Source organism: Sander lucioperca, chromosome 3, assembly GCF_008315115.2.
Source record: "Sander lucioperca isolate FBNREF2018 chromosome 3, SLUC_FBN_1.2, whole genome shotgun sequence".
In the NCBI taxonomy this organism is placed as follows: Eukaryota; Metazoa; Chordata; class Actinopteri; order Perciformes; family Percidae; genus Sander; species Sander lucioperca.
In genome coordinates, this window is record NC_050175.1 from 27,803,406 (window position 1) to 27,828,945 (window position 25,540).

At 39.2% G+C, this 25,540-nt stretch overlaps 1 protein-coding gene across 2 annotated transcripts in view; it reads right to left on the reverse strand.

Annotated features, from left to right (window-relative positions):
• Positions 1–24,835, reverse strand: part of map2k5 (mitogen-activated protein kinase kinase 5) — an 89,369-nt gene extending 64,534 nt beyond the window's left edge. Inside the window, exons 1-8 of one of the 2 annotated variants that reach the window (XM_031290280.2) lie at positions 24,371–24,834; positions 24,145–24,193; positions 21,031–21,098; positions 14,611–14,680; positions 13,793–13,833; positions 12,075–12,142; positions 11,913–11,961; positions 10,547–10,611 (exon numbers count right to left, since the gene is read on the reverse strand). In XM_031290280.2, coding sequence (XP_031146140.1) covers positions 10,547–10,611; positions 11,913–11,961; positions 12,075–12,142; positions 13,793–13,833; positions 14,611–14,680; positions 21,031–21,098; positions 24,145–24,193; positions 24,371–24,502 — 542 coding nt within the window. In that variant the 5' untranslated portion in view covers positions 24,503–24,834. Of the gene's footprint in view, positions 1–10,546; positions 10,612–11,912; positions 11,962–12,074; positions 12,143–13,792; positions 13,834–14,610; positions 14,681–21,030; positions 21,099–24,144; positions 24,194–24,370 lie in introns of both variants that reach the window. The other variant, XM_031290281.2, reaches the window with a different exon arrangement.
• Between the last annotated feature and the right edge of the window lie 705 nt (positions 24,836–25,540).

Sequence of the window (25,540 nt, forward strand, 5' to 3'; positions counted from 1 at the left end):
TCAAAAACAAACTATTGACTTTTCAGAGATTATGAAAAGAATAAGGTAGCTCTTAAACATTTATGCATAAAAGAAAAAATAATATTAAAAATAATAAAAATATGGAATAACAAAAGATACAAATTAAGTTTTTAGTTATTAGAACAAACCACAAGCCTTTTTCTGACTTAAGAAGACAATATTTATTTATTTCCTTTTGATATGTTTTAGTGAGTGTTTTTGATCTTAAGTGTCATCTTTTTTGGAAAAGAGCTCTTTGCACACAAGGATGATGGCCTTATTTCCATTGTTGTGGTCTTCCTTTAAGCTACAATCAATATCAGTTAAGCATGAGTGCTGCCTCTTAATTAAGATGAAGATGTTAATTGAGACAAGATCGCAGGGGTAGACATGTTAAATACTGGCTGGGCAGGTTGTTTGTGTGTGTGTGTGTGTGTGTGTGTGTGTGTGTGTGTGTGTGTGTGTAAGGCAGCCTGAAAAGAGATTTAACCAAGTCGTCGCCATGCTAAACAACTTGTAGTTCTCAATGAGAAGTCTAGACATGCTGAAAGACATAGCACAAGAATGTGTACGTGGGACACCATGTGCACAAGTGTCATCTGAGTGTTTATATGCATACAATTTTTGTGTGTATGTACCTTCATGCAAAGTATCACATCTGTTTATTAAAGCTAATGCTGTTTTTTCTGATGTCTGTGATTCATTTTGGCCAGAGTTAGATCAAGGTAAACAGGCATTAAAGCCATCCATATACAGTACTTTTTCACAGGGTGGTGTAATAAATATGCTTTACATAGGATTGAAGGGAAATATCCCCATAATATTACTGCATGTTCACAAAGCAGCATTTCATTTTCATACTGTTATAATTTAATATATGTCTAAGTAAGATATACAAGAGTAAAGAAAGTTTTAACAGTGTTTTAAGGGCATGTTTTAGGGCTGGAGATATGGTGTGACTACTGCTTGGTTAAAGCTTTATTCTCAGACTGTCCTTGACCACTTCAGGGCCGAACATCCCTATATGAGTTACAGTGACAGGCTTGTGACAGCGGGAGACATGGGGGACAAGGTTACATAGCCACCGCCGCCACTTCCCCTGATCTGACCCCAGTAAACGTGCCCCAACGCCTGGATCTTATTTACACTCCAGCTCGCTCTGTAATAAAAGCTCCATCATGCAGTATTCATAGGGCGTCTCTAGTCTAGTTGGGGCTGTGGGTTAGAGAGACTGGCCTCCTGGATCAGGGCTAACGTGGTACTTTTACACTGCCACATGGAGGACGGGCCGCCTTTCTCTCTCCCTGACTCTCTCACCTGATACGGCTATAATGGGCGTCCTAACTGACAGAGAAGACAGAAGCTTAAACACAGACATTCACAGACAGACATGCATGTACACACAAAATATACACTTAAAAGGGTTGCTAAATAGCCAGCACATTAAAGCAGCAAGAGAAGCTCAAATAACAAAGTTGAAAGGTTTGTTTTCTCTCCTACCATGCTAAAAAAGTGAAAGAAAATATTCCTTAAAGGAGACATTTCCTGCTCATTTTCAGGTTCATACTTGTATTTTGGGTTTCTACTAGAACATGTTTACATGCTTTAATGTTCAAAGAACACATTATATTTCTCCTACTGTCTGTCTAAAAATATCTGTATTTAGGGCTGCGTCATTATTGAAAAAAATCATAATCACAATTATTTTTGGTCAATATTGAAATAAAGATTATTTAACACGATTACTCATTGACTTTAAGAAAGATGTTGCATTTATTGAACTTAAAAAACAGTGACAACAGAATTTGCTCTGCCCTGCTTGCTCATCAAACACTGCTTCTCACCAGCCGCCATCTTCAATCGTGCTGATTTTTAAATGCCACCAGATACCCCAAACAGGACCTGGCTGACTATTGGCTGAGTGAGTTTAGCCTTCGGGAGGTGTACGTGTCATTACATTACATATCATTTAGCTGACGCTTTTATCCAAAGCTACTTCCAATTAAGTGCTTTCAACCTTGAAGGCACAAACTCTGGACAGCAAGAAGTAAGTGCAAGTATATTAGCTTCAAATAAGCCACACTACAAGAAGCCTAAACACAGACATTCACAGTCAGACATGCATTCAGAACACAAGACAAAATAAGAGTTTACTTGCAAAACGTAATGTGCAAAATAATCGTTTTTATCGATTACATTGTTTTTGTGATCGTTAGGAGCCAAAATCAAAATCGAAATCGAAAGGTAGTTCTTAAGCCGTGGGTAGAGATACTCAGATTAGGGTTGGGCGGTAATACGGTATACCACGGGGTCTAAAAATAGCAACGGTATCAGTTTCAATACCGTCATTAAAAAAAATGCAATGCACTTATATAGGAGACAAGGATTAAATATTAAATTGTGGTGACACACAAGTAAGACTGAAAGAGACATTCACCAAGGTACTGCAGCTTTAAGGGAGAGGTGTTATGATACACGAGTTCCGGGGCTTGTCAAACAACGACGGTGGTGAAAATGCTGTTGCTTCGGCGGCGCCGGCCGCTGCTAGCAGCGCAGCTAATGTCGGTGCTATCTACGCGGCCACCATCAAGTTACCGGACTTTTGGCAGCACAACCCACGGCCGTGGTTTTAGCACATCGAGGCCCAGTTCCAGCTGAGAGAAATAACACAGGACGTTACAAATTATTTCCACGTGGTATCGGCCTTAGATGCATCAACAACAGCCAGGGCTATGGCGCTGTTAGAGGCTCCTCTGGCTAACGGCAAGTAAGACGCACTCAAAACATTCCTGTTGGAACTCTTTGAACTGTCGGAGCTGGAGAAAGCAGACCGCCTGCTGTCCCTGAACGGCCTTGGCGACAGCAAGCCGTTCGAGTTAATGGAGAGCTTCCAGCACCCGTGCGCTGGCTGTGGAGGCAGACAGGATTTTCCTCGCCAACCGGCAACAGTTTGTCCACGCGCTGCCGCCCCTCCAGCACACGTCTGCCCCGCTTGCACGCCACAAAATATAATTCATGTAATTATGTGTGGTTGTCATCACGTGACAGTGTGGAGGAGAAAGTAGTTTTTTGTAAGTTGTTGTTACGTTATTATTGTTTCAGTAGCCTATTAGTGTTTGGTAGCCTATTCAGTTTCTGAACAGTGCACAAGCCAACAGTTTGGTGACGCCGTCTGAGCCTTAAGTCATAATTTTTAATAAGTCACGGTAATACCGTAGACCACGGTAAAATAGGGAGGAGGTTTGACGGTATCAAAATTTGGATACCGCCCAACCCTAACTCAGATGGGGGGCAGTATATTCTAATGAGCCTGCATATGACATAGGAAGGGGAGCAAAATCTGAATGGCTTGTTGAATCCCATGTTTTCTGATCTCGGCAGCCAAAAGAAAAACCGACTGCTTTGTCTTATTTCACGGTTTGTGGGTTGATAGGCACTCCAGATAGGAAAGTAAGAGCTGCTTAAATGGTATGCATTGCAGCCCCTACAGGCAATAAGAGTTACAGCAGAAGTTTGTTCTTTGTATATTTGCACCAAAGACAAAACCTCGGCTGCACTGATGCCCTGTTTAAACTGTAATCCCACTCAACTGGTTCTAGACACAATTTGAACATATCTGGATACAAGATACTAGGTTAACACCAATTAACCAAAAAGGTTTGGCCGTTCAATATACAGTCTAATCAATGAGGCGAAAAACAAAATCAATGGAGAAAATGGGCTGGGAGAGTAAAGCGACAGCTGTGGGTGTCTAAGTAGATGCCACCACAGTCACAGTCAGGCAAATGGGCTTGTTTTAATTGCACTATAGGATCAAATGAGTCACAAAAATAGCCTGTGTGTCCTTGTTATTGTATTTATAAGCCGTAGAGTCAGTTAGATTGCTGGACAAGATGGACCTCTGAGAGAGTGTGTACTAAAAAACAAAGGCAGATGTTGATGGATGGCTAGGTCAGCATGTGGCTATGGAGAGCTGAGGTGTTGGTAACATCCAATTGAGTCTAAATGGCTCTGGGTCATAAATGGGCTAAGAGGTTAAAAGGTAGGCCTTTGGTAGTGCTTTCACACGTGATAAGACTAATATAATCTGGACCAAAGGGTAGAGGCTAAAGAGGACAGAGAATTGGTTTTCGCAGGAAACCTGTCTTGGCCCTCAGTGAGTATGCATTTTAAATAATGGCTAATTTCCTGCTTAGTACAGCAAAATGTGCTAAAACATTAATTCTCAATGTGTTTTACAAAAAGGAAAGAAAAGCAATAATGGAACAGCCTGACCCATAAAATAAGCAAAATTTAAAACTTTGTCTACCTCTTATTGTCTCTAAACGTAGCACTTAAAGCAGATCAGCATATTTCAGGAAGGTGAAGTACTGAAATACTGGTTTTCTGGCAATGCCTGAGTGAGGACTCTCTTCAGAAGGATTTTAGCTTTTATCGTCGAGCCAGCCTCTCCAGTGTCATGTTGGAGATTGGGTGCATGGAGTGAGAGTGTATCTTCTTTAAAACTTTTACTAATAAGCTACTGCTGACTCAGCAGAGGGGGGGAAAAACTGAAAAAGCCCAGTTGTAGGGTGTGGACTCATGATAGGCTTGGACCATGACTTACAGGCACCCTTGGAGTTCCTGAAAAAGCATTTGTTGATACACAAAAGGAAAGGCCAGCACCCTAAATGTCCTCAGCAGTTTGGGGAAATGTTGACCTTAATTATGACATTTCTGCAACGATGAAGGAGCAAATAAAGTACCTCCTAAATTTGACAGACTGTGCTTTATGAGCAGAGGCCTCTGTTGGTAGGGGAGCTGTCAGAGATGTAATACATATATAACTGATAATGTTGTAATGATCCAAGCATGGTCGTTAATGATATGACTGACTTGAAACTCAATTTTGATTAATCTCAGATTTAATACAGTTTATCATTTTCAATATGTAAATACATTTAAGTGCATGAGCTTATGAGAGATGGGTAGTAGCTAAATAACAATATCAGAGTTCTTATTTATTTATTAATGTAGGCGGCCGCATATATGAAAACATTTCTATAAAATAATAAATAATATTTCTTATTTCAAAATTCTAACAAAAGGTTTCTCAGCTGGTTTTTGTAGTATTAGGTGTCCTTAATAACATACTAAAAGTTTACCAAAGTTTGACCACTAGAAAGGTGTAATTTTCAAGATGGCGTCCAAGATGGGCAGAACACCCTTAAAAAAATCCTAAATCCTTCAATATTTGACCTAGCCAAGTAATCTTGGTGTCTAACCCCATGTTGTCTGGGTCTATGAATCCATTGGACTCTAATTTGCACTGACATGATTTAATACTTATGGAATACATGATTTTGTGAGATTACTGTAAGGTTGTTTGGGGTGAACCAGAGATGTAAACGGTTTAGCCTATGTCATGTAACTCCTACTCAGTAGGCTATGTGTTTTTGGACATACCCTTTTTTTGCTTAAAAACAGACTTGACATTAAATGTAAAAGTTATTTAACCAGTACTGGGCAGGCCTTAGCTCTGACCTTGTCATCGAGCAGACATTGATGCGATCCTTGAAAAGCAGTGGAGGCTTGACCCATGGAAGTGGAATGACTGAAGAAATGCGAGCATTGTGGACCATGTCTACACCCATCACATCTGAATACAACAACGCCATGCAGGAATTCAATGACCTCACCTACACAACCAGCGAGCAGCACCGAGAATCCTCAGAAGCAAGGATGAAAAAAGATCACTCTGATCTAGAAAAGATCAAGGAAAAGCTTAGCATTTGCACACCATTCTCTCCAGACCCATCTCTGAGAAACATTGTAACTGGTGTTGTTGCCAAAGAGGAGGTGAATGTGCGTGAGTTTGAGACTGTTGGCAATGAGATAATTGAAAAGATGATTGGAAAACCCGTTTTGGAATATCCTTCAAATGGAACGACTCCACCATCAAAGTTGCCCAAGATCGAACCATTGATCCTGCTTTGTTGTTCCAACGGTTCCTGATCATGTTGAAAACTGGACAATTTTCACTGGAAGATGTAATGAGCTATGAAGGAAATCTTCTGTAAAGCCAACAAGCCCCAACTAGCACAGGCAGTCACTGAGTTCTTAAGCAAGAAATCTAACAAAACTGTCCTGGATTCCATCCCACCAACTGAGTATTATGTTCTTGACGGTGGCTCCCTGGTTCACCGCTAGGCATGGAAAATGGGTCATATGCAAACTTTACCATACACCGTTATGGTAAAGCAACAACAAGTCGTTTTTGATGGTTATAGCCAGTGGTGGAATGTAACGAAGTACAAATACTTTGTACTTAAGTACATTTTTCAGGTATCTGTACTTTACTTAAGTAGAATTAATAGTGCATACATTTTGCAGCAATTATCTATACTTTCTACTCCACTACATTTCTACAACGTTCCGTTACATTTTCTGATCAGTTTTTCCCCCTGCCAAAACGTCTTCCTGACCGTCACACGTTTGTCTCACCAGTGAAGTTTGCCGCCGATCCTTCATCGGCTTCCAAGCCGGTTCCAGTGCTCCAAAGCCCGGGCGAAGCGCTGCTGACCCTCGGTAATACAACCTCCGGTAAAAGTGAAAATGAAAATTGTTTGTTTTTATTATTCCCGTTTTTAAATCATAGTTGCCATCTATTTCTCTCCACAGCGTCGTTTACTCCTCCGCCAGGCAGCGTAAGACGCGTTCATATCTTATTTATTTGGCTGGACCTCTTCACATCTCCTCCCCATGTTCGCTGCTTCACACACTTTATTTGCTTACGCTCCCATGTTTATAGAAAATAAAACTGTCTTAAAATACATCCGTGAATAAAACCAACCGCATTCAGATTCTAACAACATATTTGCGTTTTATGCTGGTTAGGATAAGGACTTTTTTTAAAAGCCAGGCCTTGTTTGTGGTAGTGGACAGTATGGATACTGTCGAAGCTCAGCATCAAAATAACTGAACCAACCCTTTGTAAATCACGGGTCGCTAGACACAGTGCCCTCACTGACCAAGGTGCAAACTGTCTCTGGTTATTTGTACTTTTACTTAAGTACTGAGATTCAGTACTCCCTCCACCACTGGTTATAGCGAAGGTCCTTCCATCAAAGACAATACGCATCAGAGACGTGGTGAAAACACTCACCCCATCGTTAACTTCAATGCAGAGACTGAGTTTGTGGGAAGAAAGGATGATTTCCTTTCCAGATCTTGCAACAAACAAGGACTTATCAATTTTATAACCGCATCAGATGATGCAGACGTGGACATTGTCAAAGCTGCAGTCAAGGCCTCAGAACATCAGCCCAAAACCTTGATAGGGGAGGATACAGACTTACTCATTCTTCTCCTCTACTATGCTGGGACGAACAATAGAGGCCTCTATTTTCGTCCAGACAAGTCCAAAGCTACTAAAGCGTACAACATCAGTGAGATGAAACAAGTCCTGGGTAGTGACTTGTGTTCCCAGTTGCTGTTCATTCATGCCTTCACAGGATGTGATACAACTTCTAGCGTTGGCAAACAGACAGCATTCCAGAAACTTGTGAATGGTGAATCAACCATCCAGTCCTGTGCAAATGTGTTTCTGCTCCCACATCAAGCAAGGGATGTGATAGAGGACCATGGGACCAAGGCAATGGCAGTGTTGTTTGGCAGAAAGAGTACCGATTCACTTGCCTCTTGGCACTACAACCTTTTTAGCAAGAAAATTGTTACCGCTAAATAATTTGTTACCCCATAACGTCTGCCTCCAATTGAGTCCTCAACCAAATACCACTGCCAAAGAGTTTACTTCCAGATCATGGTGTGGATTGGAAGGGAAGGTGACATGAACACAGTGGATTGGGGTTGGAAACTGGTGGACAACCGGTTCCTGCCAGTTATGACCAGTAAGATTGCTGCCCCAGAAAGCCTCTTGCAGATGATCCACTGTAATTGCACAACTACCTGCCAAACACAACAACAATTGCAGGGCATATGGACTAGAGCTGAAGATCTCTGCCCGAACCCGACGGGTTCCGGCCGGGCTCGGGCTTTCGCTCCAGGAGAATGTATAAATGACTTGTTCTTGACGAAAGACAAAAGAGCGGTGTGCGTGCGGCGCAGTCTCTTTTTTCTTTCTCTCCCCTTTCTGCCGAGTGGCGTGCGTGCCCGCTCGCTGTGTGAAGCGCGTGTCCGCGCTATTCTCCGACATGTACTCTAATCACTGCTGATAGACGGCCTTTTGTTCAGTCGGGCTGTAAACGGGTTCGGGCTTTTAAAAAGCTGTCAATCAAAATGTACTTGTCGGGCTCGGGCCAAATTCTGTCGGGCTCGGTCGTTTTCGGGCCGAACTTTTAAGACCCGATTACAGCTCTAATATGGACTACCATGCATGCCTGCTTGTGGACCATGTCAAGTTGGGAATTGTGAGAATCACTATAATCAACTTCTATGAGAGTAAGAGTGTGACGGCGAATGTAAAATCTAGTGAAGGTCACAGTGCAAAAAAGTATAAAAAAATAAACCAGAATAAGAGGAAACTGAAGAAAATAGAAAAAGATATGTACAAATAAGAAAAGTATTTAAAAAGTATATAAAACAAAAGGTAAAAAAAACAAAATGCATTATAAAAAATATTTAAAAATCTGTAAAAAAATAAAACACAAAAAATAAAAGGGGTTAGCAGTACTGAGCCTTCACGTGGAAGCCCTGTTTTGACTAATTTTACAGTACCACACAGTTCTAATGAATTTATTCAAACGATATGAGGAGGAGGAGAAATATGGGATGGTATATTAAGGGAAATTGTATTAAATTGTATTCACCCTTATTTTTCACATAAATATGTTTGTAACCAATTGCTTTAATATAAAATTGTACTTTTAATCACTTATCTATCATGCAAATATGCTAATTAGAATACTAGATGGCCAACACATGTAATAGGCACCAGTATTCCTGGTCTAGGAGGAATACAAAGGAGTAATGGTCATTTTAAGGACCTGACGGGCGCCATTTTGGAAATGGGGCCTTTCTTGGAGTCAAACTTTGGTAAACTTTTAGTATGTTTTTAAGTACATCTGATACTACTGTAAACCACTGAGAAATATTTTGTTAGAATTTTTTTGGGGTCAAGCCATATTTGCAGCTGACTAATGTGTAATACCAAGATCAACAGAACAGAACCAGTCAACCTTAGGAAAATTCACCTATGCTTTTCCAGCTATGACAAGTAAAAGTGTCTGTGGTTAAAAGGGTCTATAGTGTCCATCATTAGCACATTCAAAATCAGTGTTTTAGTACATACTGACTATTTTGAGTATATTGTGTGTGGACACAGTATATTTCAGTGTGAACACACCACATACTCAGAACGTACTGAGAATGTATGAATTTGGGACACAGCATGTTCAAGGACATGCTCAAAGGGCTACATCTTGAAGCTGTCAAAAAGCTAACTAAGTGAGGTATACCTTATCTAAAATGGCCATGAAATAAAACAATCTACAACAACAAACTAGCACTAACAGCCAGGCTGGTTTTTTATCTGTATGTATTTTTTTTCTACTCCTTCCAACCATGAAAATTTCAGCACCAAAGCATATGGATTTTTTGCTGGACTAAATTGACTGAGAAGTTGTTGGGCTTGCAATATTGGCCTTCCCCGCTGCAGTGTAACCATGTTGGTGCCAAACTGTTCAGCAATCTTATTCTCCTACAACTATGAGAGATTGGCTCTTAATGAAACTATCTCGTAGTCATAAAACAGTAGAGGGTGGCTGGAAAGAAAAGGGGTGAAAGTTAAAAAAGACAGTTTTGTGGATTTGCGTGATGGGACATTTACTGGGCTTGCTGGGGACTGTGTGAAGCAGACCACTCTGTCAAGTCAAGGTTAGTCTGAGCAGTGATCAATACTTCAATCTCAATAAAACAGCTCAATAGCTAAACATTGATGGGAAGGAGGAAACACAAGGTGGGGAAAAGAAGGATAGAGGGTGCAACACAAATGCCAACCTTGTCATAACGTTAGCAGGGCTGTAATACATTTGTCTAGCCAGAGAAGATGGAGCTCTCCTATTGTGGCAGGTAATGTGTGAAACTATAGACAGATTAAGTCAATTGCTGTCATACCTTACAGCCCCAAATCAATATCATATATGTTTGCAACCTTCAAACCAGAATAAATAAATGAAGGTAAAGACAGAAACCAGCCTGATAGATGTCACAACAAACACTCAGAGATAAATGGACAGATGAAGGAATGGAGGAAAGGCGGTGAAGAATGGAGAACCCTTCACAGAACCCTATTGTAGAGTGATGAGTTTCTCATAAAAACTGAGCAGAAAAAATATGAAAAGGCAAGAATCGTATCACACTCATCAGTTTAAAGCTGGCCACTAATTGAGACATTTTTCCTAAATATTTGCACTGTATAGAGGCTTCAACATCCCTGTATAAATCATTCAGACAATCTCACTTGCTTCGCTGGGAATCTCTTCAGTGTAAGTCTACGTTATTGTGCTGTGGCCTTGTAATGGAGGTGCCTCGATGTGAGAACACTTACTTGTAAACTGTTCCTCCGTTTCCATGGCCAAGTTGCTCTTGATAGTGGATATCTTGGGCATTTATCTGCAGACACAGGTGTACAATAATGGTACTTAGATGTTATAACATGAGAAGACATGCAACCGGTGGATGATAAGTGTAACTATACAGGTGAGGAAGAGAGAGTGAAAGAGAGGAAGAGGGGATGGCATTGTCACTGGAGGCTATAAACAAGACAAGCATTCAGGTCACTCCAAGTTCAGCAACATAAGGAGAGAAAACAGAGGGACAGAAGGAGAAGAGGTGATCAATACAACAGTCGCTGTCCAATTTATAACAATACATTGTGCTTGGGTGAGTGGGGGAGTAACTGATGGAGAGTTTAATGATTCTTCCTCTCGCCCATTTGAAAATTTCCAGTCAAAATGTTCCTGTAGGTCAATGAAATTCAGAGCACTCAAATTATTGTGTAGTTATGATTTAGTTATATAACACCAACTACTCAGCATTGAAGAAGATAGAATTATATATCGGTTAAATTCCTGAAAGGTGGGGTATAGTAATGCACTGCCTGTCTGATGATATTGTGTGGGAAAATACAAAAATGAAGACTGAGAAAAACATTGTCTCCTCGAGTTCAGCAGTTATACATTAAAATGACACACTTTAAATTAAGTGTTTCAGAATGTATAGACTTCCTTATCCTCATTTAAGTGTGGAATATTTTATAACTTAAGTGGACAGTCTTTATACATTCATTTATGAATATATTTTAGTATATAATAATATAATATATTTTTAGTTAAGGTTTTTTTTTACATTCACATAAACATACTGAATACTATGATATAAAACCTTAATTTTAAAACTAAAAAAGTATTTAATGTTATATGTCCTATCGATATAACAGGAAATTGCTAAATGCTAGCATCCTGAAAATACCCTACACAAAATATATAAAAAAAATTCAAGGAAGGAAAATCATTCTTTATCTTTGCTTACAAAATGGCCAGAATTTAAAATGCCCAGTGATCTCTTATCGATTATTTTCCCAGTCCATGCTGCATTGAGGGGCCGCCGGCTTAATTTTCTTTCTCCATGAAATGTGTGTGTGTGTGTGTGTGTGTGTGTGTGTGTGTGTGTGTGTGTGTGTGTGTGTGTGTGTGTGTGTGTGTGCGTTTGTGTTTGATCTTAGGAACTAAAGACCCACTGCTCCCAGTGCGGTACAGTGAAAAGACAATAACCAAATGCACACTCCGTATAACAACACCACAGTTGGCATCACAGAAAAACAATAGAGGAGCCAACCAGAGAATGTGTTTCTAGTGAGTGGAAATTAGGTGTGAGAGCAGGAGCAGTGAGGTAACTGCGGTACACAGGCTCACCTGCCCATTTGTCAGGATCCTCTTCAGCTCAGCAGAAGATTTTTTTAAGCTGGAGGAAGGAACACAGCACAGTTGACACAAGTATCACAGATATATTTCTACTCATTTATCAACCAACCGATGGTTCATACCAACATGCTCCTCATGCCCCAGCAAGCTCACCTGTTGTTGGCCATAGAGTCTGGGACACCATGAGTGCAGTCATTGGCTGGGTTAGGTCTTGTATTAACCTGAAGGTGTGGAAACACATTCACAAAAATGTGAAAGGACACCCCCCCCCCCTCACCCCACACATCCATCCAAACGCCCCACACACACACACACACCAAGACCAAAAGACAGGCAGACAAACAGACATATGGCCAGACCCCCTAATGAACAAGAACACAACACAAGCTCTCCGTTCAGCCTAGAGGTTAATTGGCTTTCATAAGAGAGAAGGGAGGCAGGCAAAGAAGAAAGAAAGAGATGTCCACATAGAGGGGAGAGGATGACAGACAGCAGAAGGGAACATGGAGGAGAGGAGAGAAATATATTTGCATGAAAGTACAGTAATATGGCTTAAAACTGAAGAGAGTGAGAGAGATAAAACAGATTTGGACAGAGGCTGCAGGAAAATAAGTTGTTTCTTTTGGCATTTTAGCCTTCACTGGACAGATAACAGTGTGAAGTAGAGGCAGACTGGAAACAAGGGCAGAGCGAAAGAGAGAGAGAGAGAGAGAGAGAGAGAGAGAGAGATACAACAGGCAGCAAAGGTGGAATCGAACCGGGGACGTTGTATTTATGTAGCATGCGTTGTAACCATTCTGCTACCAGGGTGCTCTGAAAATAAAGTTAAGCCATTATAAAATGTCATGCCTCACTAGGGACATTGTTTCTTTACCTGTATTCAGCTGCATCTATGTTTCCTCCACTGACCTCTGTACTCAACCCAGATATTGTACACAAAAGAAGAGACATGAGCCTGTAAAGGCTATACTAAAAATAACTCATTTAATTGAGGTCAAAAGGCCGGTGTGTTGGGTCCACTAAAGCACAGGGATTCTCTCTTTAATTAGTGCCCAGAAAGACCTAATTTAAAAAGTGCACAAGACTTCCCTCAGCCAATTACTTTGATATTAAAACAGGAGAAAAGAGGGGGAAAGATTACCAAAGGACTTAAGGTTTTTGGAAAACATCATCTTATCAAAACAGACCCTTGACCTTAAAAATAACTGACATAGTCCAGTAGTTGTTACCAAACCTCCTTAGAGGATACATTAAATAAAGCACTTTCAGTATTTGGAGAGGGGGGGTTGATTTTATTATTGAAATGGAGATGAATATAATATGGATCATCTGGAGAGATGGAGGAGGTGTCAAATCATTTAACCCATGGTAATTAGCAATGAGTTCCAATAGCAACATATGCCTAACATAAAATGGGAAGGTCTGTGGAAGGCCATTTGTAAATGGCAGAGGGGGGCTTTGTAATGACAATTTCATGGTTGAACAATAAAATTTTTATTGACTTGGTTTTCTGATCTAACCAATGCTTATATTCTTATCATATGGAATGAGTGGATCATAATACTCTGGAGTGGAATCAAGGATTCAGCATGACACCTTGCTTTTAAATGACTATCACGGCATTAGAACCAAGAATACAAGTAGATAAGAGAAGGAGAGAGAGACAGACAGCTACAGACAGCCATCCCCATACATAAACATAGACGAGAGTAGCAAGAGAATGAGTGAAAGAAAAGGAGAGCCTTGACTTCAATTGACATTTCAATAAGTGGAACACAGCGTTACCAATCCATTTGCCTCAACTTCACTCCCTCCCTCCTCTCCCCTTGTTCTCTGTGTAAGGCAGCTGAAACAATTATTGAGATAGGTACCTTCAGGCCATGTATGTTCCGGATCCCTGGAGTCTTGCCGGCTGAAACAGTAATTGACTACATTGTAGAACACATCACTGGGCCATTTACAAATGTGCTGAAAAAAAAATCAGTTCTTTGTAAAGAAAAAAAGATGAAATGAAATGAGGGTTACTCTGAAATTAGTTGTAGACAAGAGAGTGATTTAGATGTTGGGCTCTTGAGACAGCTGGTGGTAGGTAGGAAGTAAAAACAGAATCACACAGCAAGATAAAAGACAGGGAAAGAAAGATTGCCAGATACAGAGTAAAGGAGGGAGACACAATAAACTTTGCCCTTGGGGCCTGTTAGCGCTTGTGTATGACTTTGAGTGGTGAGCAAACTATATGAAGATATTAAAAAAGCACTCATTAAAAACCAGTTTAGGAAGAAACTACACAACGCCTAAGATTTGGGCAAGGCTTAGCCTGAAGCTTGCAGTTTCAATGTCCTTGGAGCAAAAGAAATGTATGTATTTGTATGTATAAATTAATGTATTGTATGTATAAATTACTGTCAACACAATAACAAACTGAGCTACTGAATTTGTAGCTCAGTTTTCCAGAGGCTGCGTTGTTACTTCAAGCCACCAAATGCTGCCTTTTTCTTATGTTTGAACACAGCACAAGGGATTTACTAACACACACATTTTCGGTTTAATAGTTTACAACAAGGAAAGTGTGAATATTTTTATATATTTAAATTTTGCTTGTGATTAATTGTCAACACATTAATTACAAAAGTGTATTGAGCCTTTCAGCATTGCCAATCCATGATAAACTATAACATGTCACTCGTACCTCGTGGAAAAATCTGTAGAGGGTCAGGCAGAAGTCCATTCATGCGTTGTTCATTCATTGTGTTGAAGTACTAAAGGGGAAAAGACAGTCACAAATAGTTGAGAACAATTGTGATTTAAAGTGATTATTACACGTACAGGAACTTGTTCGTTAATAAAAGGATTATTTAAAAAATCTGATGAAGAAAAGCCTTGGTAAATATGCATTTTGACTATGCACTGCACGGACAAAATTTTACATTACATTTTTACACACACAAATGTTTATGTAAATTACATCAGAAATAATCCAGTGTTCCCAAAAATGTGAGCATGCTGTGCTGAAATCTGTTGCCGATGAGGACCAATGCCCTGTGGGCTTGTTCTGAAGGAGTGTAGCATTAACCCTTTTCTCCTCCAGGTCAACAGCTCACCAAACACTCATATCCTATAGGACTAACACACACACACACACACACACACACACACACACACACACACACACACACACACACACACACACACACACACTCTCTCTCTCTCTCTCTCTCTCTGGAGCCTCTCAGACGCTTGCCAAGGCAATGCAATAATTGATGTTTTAGTTTACCAAACCATCTGTTAAACTAAAGTGTGTGTGTGTGTGTTGTTTATGTGCTCTCCTTTTTGAGGCTTTAAACCAAACAAAAATTAACAGCAAGAACCTACCAAAGACACAGTAAGACACTTTAGAAGATGTCTTAATGTAGTCCACATGTACATGTGTTCATTGTGTTTTATTTACAATCCAGTATGAACTACTAAGTCATCACTGCGATATGTAAATTTGCTCTCTCATTGTGAGGGAGAGAGGGAGGGAGGACGATGGGACCGGCTTGGATGGGAATGGATCAGAATGGCTACCCAAGTGGCACAGCTGTTATTAAAAGGACTATTTATCACTGTCAGATCCCTCTCACTCCTAGCCCTCTGCTTTCGCCCTCCAGCGTTTTCACTAGGCCACATCTGAACATTGGGGCCTAATACCAAAAAACATGTTGTGTGTGTTGAGGGTGTGGGGGGGGGGGGGGTCGGACTTCACGTACCTTTAATTTTCCGCTCAGCTAGCTTATTGATTAAGGCTGCAATTACCACCTAATCTGTAGTAGGTTTGTTATTAAAAGACATTCTCCATTGTTGGCCAATAACTAAACAGTGTCCGATCCCAAATACTATCGCTCAGCCTTAAGGGACAAGTGGGAGAGCGAGAGCGGGTCTCATCATCATTAGCAGACTAAGGGGAAATGGGAGTAAGAATGTTGGAATTAGAGCCACTACCTCCAGGGGGAGCTGAGCGAGGAACGGATGAGGTCACATGTTTTTTTTAGCACCTGACACAGGCCAGTCTTTAACTTTGAACAGGGGCGTCTGTCTTTCAAGGTGTCGAACAATGATTAGAGATGCCTGAAAGACTAGTGGGTCTCACAGGAGCATGTAGCAATCAATTTTCTAAGTGATGGGGGATACTTTTCACAATAAATGCCCTCTGCAGACTGATGTTAATTAAGTGCTGAATTTGAGCATTCATTTTGCTCAGCAACAAGGAGCATGCATTTTTCTCAAGGCAATGTTAAAGCAGAGATCTTGAATAAGAAAAAAACACTGTGTAGTGACAGTATATTTAAAAGTCTGGTTGTAAAGGTATCAATTAATTATCACAAACATCCACACACAAAGAAACATGTGCACACATGAGGCAACCATGAGAGACTCTAATGAATTATCCCACCTTTCACCTAACATGCGTAATTCCTATTAATTTCACATAATGGCTGTCTGCTCACCTGGAATTAACAACACTGATGCAAAAATTTACTGGAGTCTCTACGGAGGCCAAATGAAAACCACAGCAAACAACCAAAAAAATAAAAAAAATCCTTTGCATAAATGACTGCTGAAATGCATAACCCTTGCATAAGACATTTAAAGTACCCGGCTAGTGTAAATTATATTTTAGTGAGCCCAGTATTTTCCAGGTGATCAGCAGCTTTTTTGTGCACCTGCCTGTCCCATGAGGAGTAGAAAGCCATCAGGGGCTCCTGGATTTGTTTGCCAAAAATTGTTAGCTTTTGAAATCTGTGGACGAAGCAGTGCCGTGTTGTAGATACTACATTTTGTGATGCATATCAGGGTCGTAATTTAATATGCTGTAACATCATCCGAATAGGGAACACAGTAGTGTTGGGACAATAAGCTGCCAATATGCATTACAAAATGATATAATACAATGTTTATTGTAGCCTGTTTTGCTAAATAAATGCACATGTACAGATACAGATTAACGTGATAAATATCAAATACATTGATAATTTGATAGAAAATATTTGATCAAAATAACTGATATTCCATACAAAAATGTACTACCAGGGACACTGATGGCTCCAATTGTAGCTTGTTGTGTTTTGAATTTGCTTCTCTGCTATTTACAAATGCACAGATATATCAGCGATTATTACTGATAGTTGTCTGATCATGTATCAAATTAGTATAAAAGTCCAATTGTCTTTTCTTTAAAAACTATTAGGCTTAAATTATGCATTTCTAAATTTCCTGAAAGAACGAAACAACAGAACTTCACCATCACGGTCTACTGTAGCGGCATCATTTTACTTCCAAATAAGGTTGTTAATTGAATATTAAGATGCACTTTTAGCATACAATACACATAACAATGGTGGTAAATGGTAATACCAAAACACCCATGAAAGGAAATCCCTGAAACCTAATTGGTACATAAATCCTCAAATACTGTGATTTTCTCGAGAGCTACTCCTATTCAACAGGAGGGCAACAGCAAGGCAAAAATCGCGAAAGAACTTAAAAAACATCTCAGCTGGATTTGTGAATAATAAAGCTGGCTGAGGTCAATACTTTTTCCATCCCTGTTTCACAACGCTCATCGGCACAACAGCTGTCTCTTTTTGTCTAATCATCCTGCTACCCTATGCTACTTAATGATTAAAAAGCAACCACAAGTGAATGCATGATAAAAATGGACAAAAAACAAGGAGTGTAAATTGTGCCTGTGGCTCCAGCAGCATCATTGTGAGCTGATGGGGGGTAAAAGACATCCACAGATGAAAGTAGATTTTGAACAATTCTGCAGCCCAGGGGGCCTCGCTCTTTAATGAGGCAAAACTTTAAGTACTGAATAATAAATAATAAAAATTGACAGTTCATTTAGCTTTCAGTGTACCTCGTAGAGAAACCCATTACACGCCATTACTCTTACTGTCCGTGGCATGAACAGTAAGTATGGTAGAATATGAAAATGTACAGCACTAGGTGGGGGAGCTGAATGGGTAGTGGAAGTGTGTGTGTGTGTGTGTGTGTGTGTGTGTGTGTGTGTGTGTGTGTGTGTGTGTGTGTGTGTGTGTGTGTGTGTGTGTGTGCTGCTAAGAACTACCAATAAGCTGTTTTTTCACCTTGGGCTAAATACAACTGGATGAAGCTATATGAGTCTTTATAGGTCGCTGAGTTGCAGATAAATACAATGAAAGTGTAGAAGTGGAAACAAGAAGTCAAGATTTGTTAATCCTATCTAGTCATCAGCATCTACCTATCTTTCTTAGAAGTTTTTAACCAATGGTGCCTCCTACACCACATTATAGCAAGCCTTTTCTTAACTGTCTTCTTTAAAAAATGTAGTATCTGATGGATCTGACAACAATTAACACCACTAAATAAGGTTTTGGTGACCATGGAAGGGATCATGTACTTTTGAGATTAGCTACTGCAGCAAAAACACACAGTGGCATCAGAAAGTATTCAGACCCCTACACTTTTTGCACACTTTGTGTTGTAGATGTAATTTTAAATGGATAAAATTGCCATTTTTGCCCATCAATCTACACTTAATAACCCATAATGAATTGCAAATTTCTTAAAAATCACAAACTAAAATCCCTCATTTACATATTGATTTTGAATGTTTGCTGTGGCACTTGTGATCATGTGGATCCTGTCTGTTTTAATTACCCCCAAAGCGTGATTTATGGTTCTGCGTAGGTTTCACGCAGAGCTTTCGCCGTAGCCTACGAAAGTGGCCTGAAGTTTATACTTGCGTTGGTGTGTGCGTCGATCATTTTAAGAGAATAGCAGGGCTGGCATATGCGTGTGTGTGTGTGTGGGGAGTGTGTGGTAGAGCGAGGGAGAGAGTGACGGTGATTAGCTTTGGAGCGAGTACCAACTCTAAGATGTGTCTAGAACTTGATTGGAGCCTACCTGTGGCAAATTGAAATGATTAGACATGGTTTAGAAAGGCACACACCTGTATAAGGTCCCACGATTCACTGCATGTCAAGACAAAAACCAGGCCATGAAGTCCAAGGAAATCTCTATAGACCGTTACAATAGAAATTGTGGCAAGGCATAGTTCAGGGCAACGGCATTAAATCATTTCTTATTTTGTTTTATTAAGTTTTGCCATAGGTGTTATACAAATAATTACAAAAGCCCACAAACCTTACATAACCCAAGACACATGTAACATACAATATACAGAGACTATTTGACATACAGTACATAAACAGAGCTTGTGAACACAGAGAACATAAAACATATAGACAGTACTTGACTAAACGCTACAGGGGACAGTTTACAATGGGGGTAGGGGAGGTGCGTGTGTGTGCATTAATAGGCGTGTCCGTGTGTGTAAGTGTGCGTATGATGAGTGTTTTTGTGATTATAGTATGAAATGTTGTGAGTCGAGGTACTGTGTTATAGATATGGGTGGGAGTGGGTATGAAACTTTGAGTATGTTGGATTAGGTGAGGAGAAAAAAAGTGGGGTGGGGGTGGAGCTTGGTAGGAGGGGTATTTGTCTATGGGAATTGAGGAGCAAGGTGAAAGAGCCAGTTATTTCCTCTGACCGCTCCGGCCCCCCGCATTAAACCATTTCTAAAGCTCTGAGTGTTACCAGGAGCACAGTGGCCTCAATAGTCGTGAAATAGAAGACATTTGGAACCACCTGGCCAAACTGAGTAACCGGGTAAGTAGATGACCAAGAACCCAACGGTCACTGTAAGAGAGCTTTGGAAGTCCTCTGCGTAGATGGGAAAACCTAACCAGAAGAATGACCATCACAGCAGCACTCCATCAATCAGCCTTTTATGTTAGAGTGGCTAGACGGAAGCCAAAAGGCATATGACAGCCCGCTTGGAGTTTCCCAAAAGGCATTTAAAGGACTCTCCAAGCACATTGTCTGGCGAACACCAGGCAATGCTCATCACCTGGCCAATACCATTCATACGGTGATGCATGGTATGGGGGTGGTTCTCAGCGCCAGGGACAGGGAGACTGCTCAGAATTAAGGATGAATGCAGCCAAATACAAAGAGCTCGTTGAAGAAAACCAGCCCCAGAGTGCACACGACCTCAGACTAGGGCAACGGTTCACCTTTCAGCACAACAATGACCTGAAGCATACAGCCTAGACAACGCAGCAGTGGCTTTGGGATAGGTCTCTCTCTCAGCATATTTTTTGAGCATACTGTACCTTAAAGTTATTCTGGAGAATATTCTAGAGAGTATTTATCATTGTTTTGGATTGTTGCAATGATATTAAACATTTGCATAAACCAAGCATATTTGTACGCTCCCATCTTGATAAGAGCATTAAAAACGTATTCAAAAAAAATATCCCTTTTTAAAGTACATTTAGAACAGATAAAAAAAATGTGCGATTAATTTGTGAATAATCACGAGTTAACTATGGACAATCATGTGATTAATCATGATTAAATATTTTTAATCGATTGACAGCCCTACTAAAAACATGTTTACTTCATCATTATGGGTTAAATTAATGGGCACAAATGGCAATTTTATCCACATAAAATTGCATCTACAACACTAAAGTGTGCAAAAACTGAAGAGGTCTGAATACTTTCCGAAGCCACTGTATGTAATATTAAGTTGGTTTTTTTTGGGCCAATCTCTGTACAAATAATGAGGTACTATATAGTAGAGCACTGGGTACCCACAGACCGCTACAGTGATTTGTTCCTCCATTCTGATTCAACGACAGGACATCAGGAGAATCTAAACACTGATAGGCTTTCGCGACACAGCATCACGCAAATAGGACACTAACTGAAATATTTCAACGCACGTGAACACATGAATGGCGAAAATGTTGCGTGTTCGCCTCACTCGCGCCATTACCGCCGCCCCCTGCAATTTGCGTCATTGTAGTGTGATACATTGTAGACAGAAATGGTCAGGACAGAAACAGTGTGGTCTGACCTTAATGTGTACAGTTTTCATTAGAACTGCTTTCTAATGAAGAAATAGCCCCCGCGAAAACTGCTACAACATAAATACAACCGAAAACACAATTCCGTTATGCAATTTGTGGGATGGATGTGTGACATGATGGAAACATTACAAATTAATTTATATACTCACATATGACAACATGGCTTTGAGTTCTTCATCACTTCTCACAGTGATTCTGTCACCCACCTCGTCTTCATCTAAAAAACACAGAAGCATCTTATAATTTGCACTGTAAAACTTTTTAACAAAATAATAATATATACACAGCTTTCAATATAATAGGCAACACTAAATCAAATATTTGTTATACCTAATTAATAAAATTTAAATTATAAAGATTAATAAAATCTGTTTTTTTTATAAAACTGGATTAATTTAGAGGTAAGAGATACGATTAGCCTACTGTATGTGTGCTGTAGCAAATACACAGCAATCTGTAACTATAATAATATTATGAAAACCGTAAAACCAAAGTCATCTTAAGAAAAAAGAAAAGCAACAATGCTGTTGCAACATGTTGGGTGTCATAAATGCAAAGGGATATAATAATTGATGTACTTTCAAAACAAATAAGAAATGATATTAATTTGCCAATAACTGAGATGACATACAATTTGTATTTTACACAGTTTCATAAGACACACAATTACCACTGCATGCAATATATAAGACAATTACAAAAGAAAAACAATAATCTTTTTGCCATTAATAAGCAGAGCTATTCTATTTTTTGGCCTGAAATTACAAAAAAAATATCTCATATTAGAATAACCCAAAAGCCAAGCACAAACTACTATTATAATCACCTGTTTTATCCACCACGTTTACATAAGTATCACTACAAGCTTTTTAGCATTAATGCTGCTAAAAAAGTATTTCATCGGTCACAATTATACAGAAAAATGTTGTTGTATATTATACCTATGTATATTTTCAGGAGAATAAAGAGCAAGAAAACAAAATAAATAGTTTCATCTTGTTTATTAGGCTATAAATTAATCTATAAAATAGCAGCATTCCTAATATTTTGATACACATCAATAAGCAGGCTGCACTTGATTGATTCATACTTTTTCCTGCCCTCTCCACATACAGTAGTCATATGCATCTAAACAAATAATACCTTAATTAAGTGCAAAATGAAGGACATTCTAATTATATTATTTTATAATAACTTATCTTAGATTAATTATGGTATCTATCCCTGTTTATATTTTACATTAATTCCATGTTTTATGATCATTTTATGACATGTAATTTTCTTCATTGTTAAAGTAACTTTTAAATGTTTCTGAATTTTTCCTTCTGATGATCATAAATGACCTGTAGCAGCAAACGAGACTAACAGTGAAAAGAATGCCATTTTTATATAGTTTTCATTAATGTCTTTGTCTGGGTCCGATTTTTCCGGCAAAGTCACAAAGACAGAGCACACATTCTTACAGGTCACAGATTTTGGCGTAACACCAGAAAAGTAGGATTGGGCATCGAGAACCGGTTCCAACTTGGAATCGTTTTTAAAATTACGATTCCAGTTGAATCGGTTCTTTATTGGAATCGTTTGAAAGATTTGGTTTCAAATCCGATCATCGGTTCCAAATTTAACATGCACAAGTTTTAGCGTTCGTAGCGGCCAGGGGCTTGTTGTGTTGCAGCCATGGAGCACAGTAAGTGGCACCCTACTGTGGCCATATTTTACGTTGAAAAAAATCCAGTAAAACTGTAAATCACCATCGGATGAAAATAAAACGTTCCTCTTATTTGTGATATAAGCATGTGACCTGTTTCAACTCTACTCCTCAAAGCATTGAAATCGAGAATCGATAAGAACCGGAATCGAACGGAAGAATCGTAATTGGAATCAGAATTGTTAAAATCAAAATGATGCCCAACCCTATAGAAAAGCATGTGTTAGTGTATCCAGCCAGGTAAAGGGTAGCAGGAGATTTTTTTTATACAAGCCTAATTGTATTTTACTTTTATTTTAGAAGTTATATGTTGTAGTTATGGCTAATACTGGGGCAGGGCCATCACAGAAAAGAAGGAAATTAAACAAAGAGCAACTAAAAGCTAAAAGGGAAAGTGACAGACGCCCGTCGGGCTTTCAACAGATGGAGACAATTACAGGATTGTAAATATTCAAAACCGACCCCGAATTGGCCCTCAGGTATGATATATGTGTATTTCATTCATAAAATAACTTTACAATGCGCAATGTGGTTGTACATCAGTAGCCTGAATTAAATTACGTCCTCCTTCCATTAAGCGCAGACGTTTTATTCCTTTCAGTCCGTATTTGTGTTGGCCTACTATTTTCTTTTCCTTTCTCCCCCTGTACTTGTGTAAAGCTTTCTATAGTTTCATGAAACATGCTATATAAATCTAAGTTATTATTATTGTTTAATGCTTTGGCTCGTGACACAGTGAAAGTAATATCCGGTTTAGCTCACGAAACATCCAAAGTCGACTAAGTTACCATATGCAACGCTTGAAAACAATGCAACAATGCATCTGTAACGTACTCTTGTATTGTATATGTATGATTTTCTGTCAGAGCAGAACCTTAAAACCTTAAAGAAAACACCTTTACGACAGAAGGTGTGGTAAAAACACTACCGCTTTTGTCAAAAGTGGCAGCTAGAATCAACAAAAACTGAAAGTTACATATAGCCACTTTAAGCATTTTGTGCTGCATTTCTTGTATGAAAGGTGCTGTACAAATAAAGGGCTCCCATTCAGCAGTTGGGGGGGCTTGTCAGTAGAGCTGCAATAGTTGATCGACAGAAAAATAATAGGCAAGTATTTTGATAATCGATTAATCTTTAAAGTAATTTTTCATGCAATAAAGGGATAGAAAATACTGTGTTCAGCCTATTAAATATGCCTATATAAGACATTTAAAGACATCCCCTTTGAATTTAAGTAACTGGGATTCTTTTTTTCTGACATTTTATTGACCATACGATTAATCGATTAATCTAAATAATCGGCCGAATAATCAATAAAGAAAATAATTGTTAGTTGCAGCCCTAGTTGTCAGTAACAGCATGCCAGCTAGTATATTATAGGTATACGGTTTTGTTGTACAACATATTGTTACCAGTGAGAAACGCAGCATACTGTGGGTCACTTAGAGGGTTCACAGTATGCCTACTGTTTACATTTATCAGGAGTTGAAAAAGTGCTGTGATGCATTATAGACGAAGTAATACAAAGTAATACAAGTGTGAAACAGACACTCACATTCAAAGGCCGTGACAGTGGCTTCAGGCATGACATCTCTGATTGCAACCTGAAAATGTTTGTCAGAGTGAATAATAACAGAGACAATAATGTTAGTGTCTTAGACACGCACACGTTCACAGAAACCGAAATTGTCAAATTCAAACTGTGTGCATGTCGTCTTACTGTAACGTAACATCAGTTTTAAATGACAGTTAGCTAGCTCTCTAGCATTGTGAAGACTCACCAGTAAGTCATCGAAGTTCAGAAGAGATGGACAGTCAACGGCCGAGTCCATGTCACCTAATGGCGTTTTTATACGGATCACTATTGTCTCGGTGTCCATTGCGAAGAGGTTATTTAAATCGAGTACGAGCATAAAGAGGAACACTTAAGCCTCATGATAACACTGGGCTGGCTGTCTATGCTAACGAGCTAATTTCCTGCAGTGGTTTGCTAACGACACATGCTAGCATCCTGCTCAGTCCAGACACTTTTCTCAAGTATTACGGGGATTTAAAAACGTTACCCGTGGAGCTCAGTAAATGGTCACGTCATAACCGCATGAAAGGTTTAGCTTTAGCTGTAAATATGTATTCGCCCCCTCTCTGAGGCAAAGTTTTACACTGTTATCTGAGATATAAAGCCATGAAGCTAGTTTCAAGGAAAACACAACAGCATTTCCGAATCAACATCCGCTCAGCGAGTTTCAAAATAAAAGACCTCCGTCCCTGTATCCACTCAAAAATATTGTTATTTTTAATGTCAAGTAAGAGCCCTGATATAAAGTAGTAAAATGAGCTCCACCTTTACCAGCTGGAACATTAGTGATGCCTACACATTACTGCATCACTCATTAAAATCCTTATGGTTATTTGTAACAGAGTACTTTTATACTGTGTTATTACTCCAGTAGTAGGCCTACTACAAATATTGTATTACTTATGCAACCAATGTACTCTTGCCCACTCAATGGTAAAAAAGTTAAAGAAAGTTCACTGTCACATATTTGCATAATATGTAAGCACACATAAAAATCATTAGGCCTATCTTCATGACAGTCTGTGCTCCTGCTTCTCCTACAAAAGGAAAAATGGTCTAGGTTTCCAATCATGCATGAATAAGTTTTCACCAAAAAAAATAACATAACATAATAAAACTTTATTTAAAAAATGTTCTAATGTTTACCAATTGAAATGTGAATATAATGTGAATATTGGTTTGTGAATAATGTGATTTGAAATACATTTTGTGTGTCATAGTTTTTATGTCAAAACCAAGATGACATCCTTGTTATAAATGTGATTTGGACTGAAAAGAGTTTGACTGAAAAGCAAAGAAAATAGTATGAAGTCAACACTGGGTGACACACTATGTGTGTGTACAACTCAGCCTTTTACACTGAATTGAAATCACT